This window comes from Cetorhinus maximus, chromosome 25 (assembly GCF_964194155.1).
Source record: "Cetorhinus maximus chromosome 25, sCetMax3.hap1.1, whole genome shotgun sequence".
NCBI classification, from domain to species: Eukaryota; Metazoa; Chordata; class Chondrichthyes; order Lamniformes; family Cetorhinidae; genus Cetorhinus; species Cetorhinus maximus.
In genome coordinates, this window is record NC_135903.1 from 24,513,550 (window position 1) to 24,528,974 (window position 15,425).

General features: G+C 44.5%; 1 protein-coding gene across 1 annotated transcript in view; it reads left to right on the forward strand.

The window, feature by feature from the left end:
* Positions 1-15,425, forward strand: part of itga3b (integrin, alpha 3b) — a 160,908-nt gene that overhangs the window by 97,751 nt on the left and 47,732 nt on the right. Inside the window, exon 8 of the mRNA XM_078529632.1 lies at positions 4,364-4,452. Within this exon, the coding sequence (XP_078385758.1) occupies positions 4,364-4,452 (89 nt within the window). The remainder of the gene's footprint in view (positions 1-4,363; positions 4,453-15,425) is intronic.

Consider the following 15,425-nt stretch of genomic DNA (forward strand, 5'->3'; position numbering starts at 1 on the left):
CTTTCTGTTTTATATCAGGGAATGTACACTTTTTTTTCCCTTTTTTCTTTCATGGTACGTGGGCATCGCTGGCAAGGCCAGCATTTGATGCCCATCTCTAATTGCCCTTGAACTGAGTGACTTGCTTGGCCATATCCGAGAGTAGTTAAGAGTCAACCACATGGATCAGCAGTCACATATAGGTCAGGCAAGGCAAGGATAGCAGATTTCCTTGCATAAAGGACATTGGTGAACTAGATGAGTTTTTACAGCAATCGATGATAGTTCTCGTGGTCACTATTGCTGATACTAGCTTTATAATTCCAGATTTGTTAATTAAATTTAACTTCCACCAGCTGCTGTGGTGGGATGTGAAGCCATGTCCCCAGATCATTAGCCTGAGCTGCTGGATTACTGGTCCAGTGACATTACCATTCCGCCACTCTTTCCTCAAGTGCGCAGCAAGAAGGGTTGCCTTTTCCTGGGGACAGTGTGAGATTCTCTAGAGCAGCAGGAGGACTTAAAACAGTTAAAATAATGTATAGAATTCTGCCCTTCATGAGGGATTAGCACTTTTTAAAATTAGTCACTAAAATCTAATCAGACGAGCTTCTTTGAATAGATTGCAACACAATTGAGTTTGGCCAAATAAACAGAAACATTTATTTGACTCTTGAATAGCTGTAGTTCAATTAGTTAGGTGTTACTATCAGTGTAACATTTGTTTACTGATTAAATGTCCTTAAAGCCATTGCGTCATTGCTGCCAGCAACCAGGAAAGAAATAGAGCTTCATGCATGTGGTTTGAACCCGTGCGTTTTGCCTACATGTAGGTGAACTTGAGGCTCTTGCATATCAACTGTTGGCATAGAACTTAAAAGACTCAAATAAACCCAATCGTTGTAAGGTAAATGCAATAACCTATGTAAACTTTGGACACACATCAATAATTGAACGTCGTGGTCAGGTCATGTGATCAAACATCTAAGGATTTGTCCAATAAGAGTTGGCAAATGCAGTAAATGTCTTTATAATCAGATTTACCATTTTGCTATAGTGAGCGCCCAGAGAAAAGCTTCCCCCAATATTGTACACAAGTTACCAGCAAGGCTCCGTAGTAAAGCTAATGACCTATAAACCCAAAATAACATTTTCAACATTGCTGCATTGTTAATGATTAAATGGTTTTGTATTTACTTTAAAATTAACTGTCTGGATTTTTTTTTAGGCAATGATCAAAAGATGGCAGTGAATTCACAGTCTGCCATTTGTGTTTACAGGTGTGCTCCATACACAGGCTCTGCTCACTGTAGTTAAAAAGCCTGACAGCCATGGTTGTGATATCTCATTTTTGTTTTTTTTTTAAAAATTCAGATGCCTGAATATTCCTTCAAAGGCTTATTGTGTTACTGTTTGCTCCAGGAACTGGTGATTTTTCACCCAGGGAGCACGCATGTTGAATGCATCCATTGTCTATTAAAGGATGGGAGACGGGTAGTTGTTCAGAGCACTGTCACTTCAAATGTTTCAAAGTGTCGCAATGCTCTTGATTTTCAAACTGCTTTTATTTAAGTGTTAAGGACAATGTTTGATCTCTGTACTTTCAGCAGCTGCTTTTCCAAAGAAACCATATCCTCAAAATGGTGTGGTTTATGCTGCACTTTGGAGGTTTAGGTTTGGCTCCACATGTGCTGGGGTGGAATTCCTTTCTTTAATGAAAAGCAGGAGGTCCGAGTTTCTCCATAATTAGTGACCTACTAACGATCACATCTTTCAAAACCAGGTGTTCCTGCACTTTGCCCGTGAATTTTGGAGTGAAATGGCCACGCCCAATCTTTTTTTTTATGCCGCCTAAAAAGAAATTTCACCGTCTGACCTTTGAAATGTCACCTTGATGCAGTGTTTTAAATTTTACCTCTTTCGTCTCTGCTCTTGACTCACGTCTGCTACTGCAACTGCACTCGGGATCCCCCTCATATACCAGTAGTTTGTCACCACCAGCAAGTGGCACATGTAGTGTAAGGGTGTTCAGGTTCGTAAGGGTTAATGTGGGACTGGGCAAACAGCACTGCCCACATTATGATTGTGAGTCACATGATGGGCGTGCAGTCACGCACAAGTATTCTTGCAGAAGCCATGGTGGAGGCAGTACCTAGTCAGGGCTATCTCTTGGAGCTGCATGTAGTTATGAGTTGTTAATAAACACTTAATGTTCAACCACATAAGCCTCCAGACCTCTTAATGAGACACTGAACAAACCCTTACAACAACAACAGGCTGGCATATGCTAGCTGTGTTTCTCCCTTCTGCCTGCTGGCAGGTTGCATCCTGGTCACAGCTCAAGGTGGTAGCTCAGCCCAGTCTGAGTCAGACTTTCACTGGTCCTCGGTCCATAGCTCTGAGCAGTGGTGCTGAGTGCCAACATGCCAGGTTGATGCCACAATGACTTGGCAGTGAGCTCCTACCTCTCAGACCAATACCTCCACCTTCCCCTGCGCTGCTTCTGCATCCTACCAGCTGCAGTTGCTTGAAGAATGTTGTTGGCGGATTTCTGCAGGGATCTTTCATGTGTGCTGTTGCCCACTGGGCTCTGCTCAATCCAACAGGATTCATACGTTTTGGCTAGTACAAAGCATCAGATCTCAGTAAAACTGCAACAGGAAGGAAGTCATTGACTGAAGTGAGCAGAGGTCAAAGCTGTTCCCCTCTGGATGCGTTTGTTGTAGAACAGTACTGGTGGCACTGAAGGTTCAATGGTTGCTTCAAAGCCAAAGGTTGCCACTCACAGCAGCTGAAATATTCCAGAGATTTCCGTCAGCTGCAGGCCAAGGTGCCTTGTTGCTTATTTATTTACATTTTTCCCTCTGAAGGTTGTCTCATCTGAAGCCTTGCGGAATATTTGGATCTTTAGAGGAGATGGTGGCATTGTGATGATGTCAATGGATGAGTAATCCAGAGGCCCAGGCTAATGTACTGGGGACATGGGTTCGAATCCCACCCTGGCAGCTGGTGGAATTGAACTTCAGTTAATAAAATCTGCATTGTAAGCTAGTCCCAGTAATGGTGATGGTGACTGTGAAACTGTCACCAATTGTTGTAAAAACCCATCTGGTTCACTAATGCCCTCTAGGGAAAGAAATCTGCCGTCCTTACCTGGTCTGGCCTACATGTGACCCCAGACCCACAGCAATGTGGTTGACTCTTAACTGCCCTCTGAAAATGGCTTAGCAAGACACTAATTTCAAGGACAATTAGGGAAGGGCAACAATTTCATAGCCCATCAAAGAATTTAAAATATCTGACAGAGGATACATACCTTCCATCTCATTGTTGATGCTTTATTTTCTTTTACAACCGTGCTTTGGCTCATAGTTACACTGTACCCTGATCTGAGCCAGTAGGAGAGAAGACCTAATAAATGATTAGTTACTCCTGGCTTAATGGGCTTCCTTTCTCCCACTTTGTCTTACTGACTTTATAAAAATAAAAGTATTATTGATCAGGAGGAGGGATGGGTGAGCTACTCTTGTCATCAGAAATACTGCTAGCATAATAGTAACAGCACAGCTAACTGTAGATTAGACATCCTACTACAATGTCCCTAAAATGATGGCTTAGGCCTGATCTCTGAAGATCAGTGCATTTCCTGACTTTACTTCAACACCCCCCCAGCCCCCACCACTTTCTCTTCCCTTCTCAGCTGAAGGTGTTGAGTCCTTGGAGCACGATTCCACAGGCAGCCACCAATCTCTCCCCAAGGTGGCCATTCTGAACCTGGACAGTGAGTACTGTGCTATTCAAGCAATGGCCACAAAAGATTGTCGAGTTTTTAGTGTTGATCAGGTTGAGATCAGCTTAACAGCACAAGCCCAAGACTGACCCCGCGACCTTTATGAAACGCATGGCTTTGTTGCTGACTAACTTAACCAGCTCAACCATTGTATTTAATCAGAAAAAAAAATTAAGATCTATAAATCTATCCCTCAAACATTTACAGCCTCCTCTCAAAATCCTCTAATCATTCTTTCTGAGGGCCAGCAATTTGCTTTAACTTAACATTAAAAGTGGAGGAATCGCTGAGTATAATCCCCTTCACAAATGTAAAAACCCTGTAATCCCACATGATATAAAGTGAATTTGACTTGCTCAGTCACCATAATTAATTGCCCTGCTCCATCCTTCTGGATGAGATGTTAATAAATACAATCCTGTGATAATAATTAGCGCAATGTGGGGAGGGGGAGAAACCACTCCAAATTCCTGCATTGTTTAAAATGCCAGGCAACCCCGAGCTGGTTAATGGTCACATATATTTGTGGGAATTTTTCCCATTTTTGACTGCAGGGTAAAGGATTGTTCAAACACATTTGTTTTCTTTCCACAGATATCGCCATTGGAGCTCCTTACGATGGTTCTGGCAAAGTTTTTATTTACCATGGCAGCAAGGATGGACTAAACCCTAAACCAAGTCAGGTATGGTTTTTTGGAAACTGTGAAATTTACATGAGTTACATAGAATGTAAAGCAGTAACAGGTTATTCATCCTAACCAGTCCACACTAGCATTTATGCTCCATGCAAGCCTCCTCCTATCCCTCCCTTATCTCACCCTAACAATATAACCTTCTATTCCTTTCTCCCTTGCACGGTTATCTAGCTTCCCATTATAATGCATCTATAATCTGTCTCAGCTGCACCCTGTGGTAGCGAGTTCTACATACTCATCGTTCTCTGGAAAAGAAAGGTTCTTCTGATTATGCAGTATTGTTTAGGCTTAGAGTACTGAGCAATGTCTGGAAGAAAGGGGATTTGCAAAAATAACAACGTAACTACTTGATGGCTTTGTGGGTAGCAGCTCCACATGGTGCTGGCTTTCAACAACACAGAACATTTAGATTCCAGGTTTAATCAAGAGTCTCCACTGACAAAGCTGAGTTAGATGGGACATTGTTAGATGCCTTTGGTTTTGGTGTCCTCTGGATTAGGGAGGGGCAGAATTGACCAGAATTCCTGGTTGCTGTCTGGTGGCTCCTGCTCGAGGAAGTGAGTGGATAAGCTTGCGTTCAGCAGCAATGTTCCCCACAGTGAAATTGCCTGCTACCACAGTGAGTTACCAGACGGTTGCTAGAATATCAAGAAGAATTCTACAATTTCCAAATGTTGATATTGTCACGAGAGGTCCCCAAATTTGTTAACTTCCCAAATGGGGCCCCGGTTTTGTTATGGTATGCTCCTGGGTGAGGAAGAATGAACTGGCCCCCCCTTTATTATTCAATCCCTTCGATTGGTTGCAACAAGGTTAATTTAAAGGAGATCCCTCCCCTGCCTGCCACCCTACCCAACCCCCCATGGATACCTTTTCCCAGTCCAAATGTATTTATGTTTTAGAAGGAGCCAATTTAACCAGGCTTTCTTGAGTCAAAGAAAGAGTAAGTTTTATTAGTTACTAAAAATTCAAGGAAAAAATAAAAACACAACACATACACACACAAATCAGGAATAAAAGTTTTTTTTAAAAAGATATACAAATCAGTCTTTGGTTTATCCATGAGGAGGAGATGGTGAAACATTGCATCTGTTAAGTTGGGTGATCCCAGTAGAGCTGACTTTGGCAGTTTCACAGTTGGTTTGGAGACATTTGGTTCTGCAGGTTGGCTGAACAAGCTGTCCTATTTCACTTTTTGATTGTTGCTTTATTGATTTGCCTCCAGCCATAGAGAGAGCCTTTTGCCTTACAAACTGCAAAGGTGTCTAGCTGATCTTCTACTGCTGTCATAGCATACTAGCATTCACAGATAAGGTCGGCAGCTAGCTTTTTAACCCATTTCCTTGTGTATTCCTGGAAGGGAAAATACAAACATGTCTTTTCCCCAGAGTCCATTTTCTTTCAACACAGGTCATTTCTACATTCTTGAGATATAACTCAACAGGAGATGGTTTTGGATGTCTGCAGTCTCCATTATCTCTGCAAACACAGGAGGTTAAAGTTCAGTCTGTTGCATTTCATCTCTTCCTTTCAAGTGTCTCTGCCTGAAATAGGCCTTGACACCCTTTTAATTGCGACATTCCATGTTCTGTCAGGACTAGTCAGTCATGTATAATCTACATAGGAATTTTCCAGAAAGTGTTTACATTCTCAGCCATCTTTTACTCGGCGTCTTTGCTTGTATGTCTTTTAAAAAGTCACGTGTTCCTTAAAAAGTTCAATATGCCCGTAAGTAATTTGGGGTTGTGATGCACTGTCGTGACAATATTGTTCTTTCCATTGAAGGGCTTCTGTTAACTTGGCTTAGCTGATTACCTTCTGAATTGAAGGTTATAGTGTTGTGGATTCAAACAGCTCTCCACAACTTGAGCAGATAATCTAAGCTGATTCTCTGGTGCATAGTTGAAGGCATGCTATATTACCAGAGGGGAGAATTTTCGGCTCGGCAAGCAGGGGCGGGGTCCGCTCGCTGAGGCATAAAATGATGTGGGGTGACATTGGGCGTGCGTCCCTGCATCACCGTGCATCATTTAGATTTTCAGTTCGGCAGGCGCGCAGCCTGTTGAGGCCATTAATTAACTAATTAAGCCTAATGAGAGAGCTGCCCGTCCAACCTTAAGGTTGGCGGGCAGGCGAAGAGCCCAGGTGGCCTTCACATTTTTTATGGAACCTCATCCACGGGCGGGATAAGGTTTCATGAAGGGTTTGTAAATGAAATAAAGTTTTTCATTAAAGTTCATTGACATGTCCCAGCTCATGTCACATGAGGGGACATGTCTTAAATTTTTTTTTTCTCTTTATTAAAATTTTTCAAACTTAAAAGAACGCACTCTCTCGGCTCAGGGAACCTCCCCTTCCACCCACACAGGGAGCGCACAGCATCATGCTGGGTGGGCCTTAATTGGCCCGCCCATGTTAAATGGCGGCGCTGACCCAATTGGGGGCTTTGATCGGGTCCGCGCCCACCCCCACACAACCCCCCCCCCCGACGAGGGGACAATTCTTCTCAGAGATGCTAAAGTGAAGCCCTGACTCTCTGATCTGATGGCTCAGACATTAAAGATCTCCTCTAGGGCATTTTTCTAAGAAGAATAGGGAGTCCTGGTGTCCTAGTCAACATTCTTCCCCTACGTGAACCACTAACTAGTTTTGTTTGATTAACTGGTTACTAATTCCATTGCTGTTGGTCAGAAATTGAAGTGTACAAAATGGCTTCTGCATTTTCCTAGATGACAACAATGATGTACCCAGCAGAAGCAAATCATTGAATGTCAAATGCTTTGTGTTGTTTCTGAGATGTAACAGTGAATTTTTTGCCACATTGCGGGCTGAGTGCTATAGCAAATGTTCACAGATTTGGAACAGGCAAATGCGGAAGTGAGCTAGCAGGATATCAGATAGCCAGTGATCAGGTAGATATTTTGACCCACCCTTTCAGTGACCAATAAGAAGCTAAGACTGGAGCGAATGGTGACCAATGCCGTGGAGTGGAGAAAGACAGGTTTAATTTCTATCTCCGTAACCGTGATATAGGCACTTCACACAACGAGGACTTGAGTCACGGAAATAGGGAAAATGAGAATGGGATGGGAGCCATCATTAGGGAACTCCTTTCTGCCTCCTGGCAGCTAATGGTCTAGAGACATACAAAGAGACTTGGGAACAAAGCACCACAGGTTTCCAACCAGGGAAGCACTTCAAGAAGAGAAATAATGTTGAAAAAACAAAGGGTAAAACATCCCTTAAGATGCTTACACTACATGCAAAACTTGGGAGAGATTGCAAATTCCGACACCAATATAAAATATCAGATCAATGAAGCTTTTCCATCCATTTGTGTTGTCACAAAGTTGTGTCCCAGGGCTGTTGTCGCTGCTCCTCAAATTACATGAGAATTCTTATAAATATCTGGCACAAATACATTGTCAATCACATCCCTGTGTGTTAAAATTATCATTTTTTAAAAAGAATAAGGAAAAGTACACCAACCCCCCTTGTCCTCATCTTCTGAAGATGTGGTGTTGTGGTGTAGCACTGTCCCTTTGGCACCCTGCAGTACCTTGCTGAAGTGCCCATTCGTCATGTGTGAGGCTGCACCACGAGTGTCTTGCTGCCTATCCAAATACTGAAATCGGGTACCTCTGCCCAGCCCTGGCACGACGGAAGAGACCTGAGGGATCTGTTTTCAGTATGCTGCTGAACTGTTTGAAGTGCTGCCCCTGACTCAGGAACAGGAAAACTGCCGTGTCGGAACTTGAGATGCGTGGAATCCATTCCATTTCAGCTGTGTTCTTTCTGGATTTTTAAGCTGCCCACACAGAACAGTGAGCCATTCCCGATGGTTTGAAAAGATCAACTGCACCATCTGCTGGTTACAATCAGTATTAGAGGAACAAAATTTCCTGGCTCCTCTTATGCAGATACCAGGGAATTAATGGTTAGAGAGTGAAAATTTAGGCCTTTGTGTGTGAATGCATATGTATATATTCAACTATGTTATTTATATATTATATAATTTTCCTTTCTCCGAGTCTCTTTTCCTCCCTCAACAGAGGAGGTTATGATCCAGGAAAATGCTTCCTAATTTCTTGTTAAGAGACATGACCTTGGAGTCAGCTATGGCTTAGTGGTAATACACTCACCTTTGAATCAGAAGGTCATATGTTCAAGCCCCACTCTAAAGACTGAAGCACTTCATTTAGACTGATGCTTCAGTGCAATACTGAGGGAGTGCTGCCCTGTTGGAGGTGCCTTTCAGATGAGATGTTAACTGAAGCCCCATCTACCTTCTCAGGTGGACATAAAAGATGCTGCTATCCAAGAAAGAACTGATGAATTCTCCTGGTGTCTTGAACCGTATTTGTTGCAAACATCAATGGAAACCATTTAATTGATTATTAATGTCATTGGTATTTTTGGGACCTTGTTAATACACTGATTGTTGTATTACCTTACATTACAACAGTGGCTAAAGTACTTCATTAACTATGAAGTGCTTTGGAGTGTCGCTAGAAGATGCTGTACAAATACAAGCTCTTTCTATGACTTATGTCAGACCCACAACTATTTCTAAATAGTTTCTTCAGGTTTTTTTTCTATTTAAGCACTTCTCTCTCTAGTCCACAGACCTACGCTTCAGCCACAACTCCAAAGTGTTGGCTATAAATTGAGGCCTACATATATGGACCAGGATTTCTGCTAAGGGCCACAAGTGAGAGGGAAGTGCCCTCTTTCTCTACAACTGTCTGCAATTTACCAAAGGAAGGTAGATTCCAACTAAGTAGAACTGGTTGGAGCAGCTTTTCCTTCCCCTCCCCTCCCCTCCACTCCACTTAAACCTCAGCCTCATGTGTTGCTTTGATGTGGTGTACACTTGGACCCAGTATGCTTCACTGCTAGCACCCTCCTTTTGAAAGGCAAGAATTGGACAGGAATTCAGGCTGTTTCTGTATTTGAGCCAAACACTCTATAGAACAGCAATTCGATTTGTGCTCATCTCTTGACAAGTCACCATTCCGATTCCTAATAACCACACTCTGGCAGAGGTAGACAGGAATGTGAATCCAGACATAAGTTCTGCACAGCCAAGAAACTCTGGGCAAATTGTGAGATTCACTAAATAGAACTGAATTCTATATAATATGAATGACAATGGAAAATAGCCATTGCTACAATCAAGATGTTTGATCACTGCAGTATTGAGAAGCTTTTGTTAAAAGTTTGGCTGAAGTCTAGCCTGCCAGATCGATCTTGCTGTGTGTGTTTTTTTTTGTCAGGATGCTAGTTGTGTGGAGTTCTCTTTGAAGGAAATTATTAAGAACATGAGGATGTCACAGACAGAGTCTGAAGGATTTTCCCCTTGGCGATTTGGGGGCGGGGTCCGCTCACCAAGGGGAATATGATGCAGGATGACGTCAAGAGGAACCCCCGACATCGTCCCGGTCCATTTAAATATTGGGAAAGGCAGGCGGACAGTGAAATCAGCTGTCCGCCCGCCGACCTGTCAATGGCCAATTGAGGCCATTGACAGGCTAATTAACCTTGTTAAAGACACTGCCCGTCCAAGCTTAACACTGACGGGCAGGCCAGGAGCCCCAGCGGGCTCCAGATTATTCATGAAACTTCATCCACTGGCGGGATGAAGTTTCATGTCCGTTTTTTAAAAATTTAATAAACTTTGTGTTTCTTATTAACATGTCCCATCTCGTGTGACATTGTTGCATGAGGGGGACATGTTAATAATTTTAATATTTCTCTATTTTTTGACTTTTCTTACCTGTCATTAAACTCCCCGAGACAGGACTTTGTCTCAGGGAGCAGTGTGCTCTTTCGTGCGCATGTGGGTCTCCTGGTGTAGCCTCTCCACGAGAGTCGCCACTCTCTACATGGAGGACGCTTGGCGCTCGGACATGTGGCTCATTGCTTCGGCAATCGTCCGAGTAGACTCCTCCACCAGAGAGACCAAGCTAAGTATAGCCTCGTATCTCCCCCAGATGCTCCTGCACGCCGGGCTGCATTTCCTGCATCTGCTACGTCGCGGACAACTCCAGAGGCACATCATCAGACACCGACTGAGCATGTGCCTGGTCCCCTGCAGTCCTCCGACTGCTGGCGCCATGGGCACTCTCTGTCTCTGCCAGCACCTCCAGTGACTGTGAAGTGCCCTCACCGCTATGCCTGGGACACTAGCTGATGTTCTAATTCCCACCAAGGTGCTAGTATCTGCGCTGGCGCCTGCCTTGCAGAAATGGTGTGACGCTGGTGAGACTTCAGGCCCCTCAGATGCTCCTCCTCCCAGCCCTGCTCCCCTGATGCTGAAAGGAAGAACAAGAACATTGGGTCAGTTAACGTGGAGACAATAACAAAGTGTATCCCTGCTCCCCGGATCATTATGCGCTCATTCTTCCATAACCAATGGTCAAGCCATGTAGCAAAATTAAATCAATTAATGTTCAGCAGTGCTTTGGCTGTTGGGAGAACAATGCTGACCTCACTGTTGGGCATAAATACCTGGCCGTGGCACCCCAGCCTCACCGATACCAGTGGACCTTGGCGCAAGGCGCCTCTCTGCTGCTGCCGACCACTCACAAAGATGCTAGGCCTGTCCCCCACCGCACCCCACCCCCCCAACCCTCAACCCCCACCGCTCCCTTGGCCACATGCTGCCTACATCACATTAGGAACCACACGGTAATTCCTTCCATAGCAAGGAGGCGCAAGCACATGGATCGCAGAGCGCAGCGGATGGTTCGTTGCTACACCACCTTGAAGCTTCCCTCCCAGCATCTCATCACCCTGACTTGGACATGCCCTGCAGTTCAAGCACTGCGCCTAGGTACAGCTCCTTCAGGCTGCCCCCAAACCAGTCATGTGGGACTCAGTGTAACACATGCTGCGGGGGCAAAACACATCTCTTCATCACACTCTCAGGGTGACCTCAGCATGGGGAATATCTGCTGGCCCACCCAGCAAAGGACAAATGCCGTCAATGATTCAATGCAGTCATTACACTCAGACTTGGAAAATGGGGGAGGCAGCAGGCAGGGTAAGCCGACCTGCTGGATTAAATGCCCAATGCCAACATGGTACTCACTCTGCCAGAGCGCAACAAGCCGTTGAAGCGCTTGCGACACTGGACTCAGGTGCACCGCACCACGTCGCGGGAGCTCACCACCTCCGCCACCTCCTCCCAGGCACGTTTTGTCATGGCGGGGGGGGGCTCCTCCTCCTCCCATCTTGCGGAACCAGCACCTCCCGCCGTGCTGCCACCTCCTCGAGGCGGGCAGCAAGGCAATCACCTGAGAAACGAGGGGCACACTGACCCGCAGCCCTACCCTCCGGACTGGCCTGTTCACCAGAAGCCCTCTGGTGAGCCCTTCCACTTGCCATTGTGAGCAGCCTTGCAAAGGCTGCCAGTGCTTCAGATAAACAGGCCACTGGGTCGCCATTGGGCCCGGCGGACAATGCCCTCCCCCACCACCACCCGCCCACTCCCACTATCCTCGGGAGTCGCACATTATGCTGGGTGGGCCTTAATTGGTCTGCCCGTGTAAAGTAGCGGTGCACACCTGATCGCAGGCGGTGATTGGGCCCGCGCCCACTCCTGCTCCACCTCTTTTCTCTTCTCCACCCAACCAGAAAATTCAGCCCATAGAGTTCCTTTGATTCATGAAGTCTTTAGGTGTCTGGGCATCTTGTGTCAATATCTGTCCAGTGCATCTGCTTTCTCGATGGATTCTTCAGGGGAGGGAGGTGATTTGATCTCTGCAGGATAACATTTTTTCTTAAGTCCTCTCATCACTCTCATGGTGTCTATTTTAAATTAATGCTGCATCACCCATTCAGTCTCCAGAGGGCAACAGTCTTTCTCTATTCACCTGATCAAAATCCATCATAACCTCTTTTAAACCTTTTCTTGGCATAGCTGTCAGAGAGAGCATACCCTACTTAAGGGGTCAGTGCCTTCAGAAGGGAATAGTATGGATGTGACCCCTGTTGACTAAAGAAAGAAAGCACTTATACAACATTGATGAACATAGGTTACAGCCAACGAAGTACTTTTGAGATGTAGTCACTGTTGTAGGAAAGTGGCTGTTGTCATGTTCCAGTATATTATGAAATTTCAGACAATACTTTAAAATTTTGAACAAATACAGACTGTTAAAATGGCCACTGCATACCATTTGACTTTTGGCAGTATCAGCTCCAATCCTGAGACACAAGCAAATATCTAATTAAATATAGACATTCACAGCCATTCAGGAAATTCACACATCCCTTTGTTTAAGGATGGAGCGTCAACAAAAGGACCATAGCATTCTAGCTGACTCATCTCCCTGGTTCAGTATGGACAAAAGACACATCAAAACTCAATGTGTGTTAGATGAATGTGATTGAGTCCCCACTGACCTCCCATAATGGTACCTCATCCAAACTCATATTGGGTAAATTTCAAAGGGTCAGTTGACGACATAGGGGGGAGAATTTTCTCCCCCTCGGAGGGGCTGAGCGGGAGCGGGCAGGGGCAGGAGCACAGCCAATCACCGTCTGCAATTGGCTGCACGCAGCCATTTTACATGGGCAAGCACCCGGCAGCGCTGAGCTCTCCCTGTGCAGGCGAGGGAGGAGGGAGAGTCACTGTCTGCGCTCTTTCATGCATGTGTTGAAAGAGCGCAAAAATCTTCGAGGCACAGAGCTGCCTCTGGGAGATTAATTTGATTATTATTATTTGAAATAAAGAAAAAAAAATATTCAGACATGTCCCCTTATGTGACAAGTGTCACACGAGCTGGGACATGTCACTGATTTTTAATAAAAATTTATTTGATTTATAAAGCCTTCATGAAACCTCATCCCGCCCGTGAATGAGATTCCATGATAAATGCAAAGGCCGCCTGGGCTCTTCGCCTGCCCGCCAGCCTTAAGGTTGGATAGGCAGCTATGTTAATTCTTTTAATTGCTATTTAAAAGGCCTTAATAGGCCTTTGACAGTTCGGCGGGCGTGCAGCCAACTCCAGTGTGCGCCAGCCGAACTGAAGACCTGAATGACACACACAGATATCGGGACGCACACCCGACATCACCGTACGTCATTTTATGTGTCGACAAGTGAGGCCCGCCCCAGCATGCCGACCAGAAGATTCCGGCCAGGATGTTTATCGACCTGACCACCATATTTGGAAACGGACTTTGGACTTGTAACAGGTCACATGGGTGAGGCAGCCATGTTTCTTGCCTGCTTTTAAAACATCAAGAAATCAACTCTGCAGAGAGAGAGACCCTATCAAACTAGCTTCAGTCAACTAAGCAGCCAAGGTAATAAACAGTAATACCTTGAAGGTGGGAAAAGGTAGCCTGTTCCAAGTTCAAGTTCACCTGAGAACAAACCTCCTAGAAATCCAACAATAAGAAGCCTTGCAGTTTACTGAGAAACCTCTGCTTACAAGACCTTCACTTCAACCAGAAGCACCAACTCATCTAAGAAACTACAGGCCTGCCACGAAAGGGACAATGAGCCAGTTGTACTTTCTAACCATATTGTTTTTCTCTTCATCTGTATCTAATTTTTGTGAGAGTGATGGTATGGGTTAGTCAAGTGAGTAAAACATCTGGGGCAAATGTGTGATAATAAATAACCTTTTATTTTTAAACTCTCAAAATGCTTGATGCTGGAATTATTTAAATTGGAACAGTCACTCTGAGGGTAAGAAATACACATCACATACAAAAACACATTGATCATGGACAGTAAGAAAATACTCATTCTGTCAATGACATATTCAATTGCACACTGCAGGCTCCCACAAACAGCAATGTGATAATATCCAGATAATAGCTTTTCAGTAATGTTGATTGAGAGAGTGCAAAGAAGATTTACTAGGATGTTGCCGGGTCTTAAGGAGTTGAGTTACAGGGAAAGATTAAACAGGTTAGGACTCTATTCCTTGGAGCGTAGAACAATGAGGGGAAATTTGATAGAAGTTTACAAAATTGTGAGGGGTATAGACAGAGTAGATGCGAGTAGGCTCCTTCCACTTAGATTAGGAGAAATAAACACGAGAGGACATGGTTTTAGGGTGAAAGGGGAAAGTTTTAGGGGGAACTTCTTCACTCAGAGAGTGGTGAGAGTGTGGAACGAGCTACCATCTGACGTGGTAAATGCAGGCTCACTCTTAAGTTTTAAGAATAAATTAGATAGATACATGGATGGGAGAGGTCTGGAGGGTTATGGACTAGGTACAGGTCAATGGGACTAGCGGAATAATATTTTGGCACAGACTAGAAGGGCCGAATGGCCTGTTTTCTGTGCTGTAGTGTTCTATGGTTCTAAATAAATGTTGGTCGGGAAATGGGTTAACTGCCCTCCTCTTCTTTGAAATAGTAGCTTGGGATCTTTTATGTTCACGTGAGAGGGCAGACGGGGTCTCAATTTAATGTCTTATATGAAATACAGCACCTCCAACAATGCAGTACCTCGTCATTGGAGTTGTCAGCCTCAAATTCTGTGCACAAGTCTCTGGAGTGGGACTTGGACCCATGACCTGCTGATTCACAAGTAGGAATTGGCTAACACGTTGATGCATCAATGGTGCCTTTAGAACTTAGGGTAAAATTTCTAACAAAAACTGGCAGAGTGCCTGTTTTTCTCTGTGATTAGCAACCTACCAACATAACTACATTTTCAGGAATCATTGTTTTAAAGCTAAGCCTTTGATCAATTTTGGTTGCATGTTTCTGAGAAAGAAAGAATGTTTCTCAGGAAACATTCAGCAAAGGATTTCAATCTAGAATAGATAAGAGAACACACTGCTCAGAAAACGCAATCTCACAACTGCTGTCTTGATCAACTGTGAATTTTCAGTCTGTGGCAGATTCTGTGCCCGCTGCCACACAAAGTGTGGTGATGTTTCCACGGAAACTCTTCCATCTTTTAGTATGCATTTTATTAAGCGTTTTTCTTT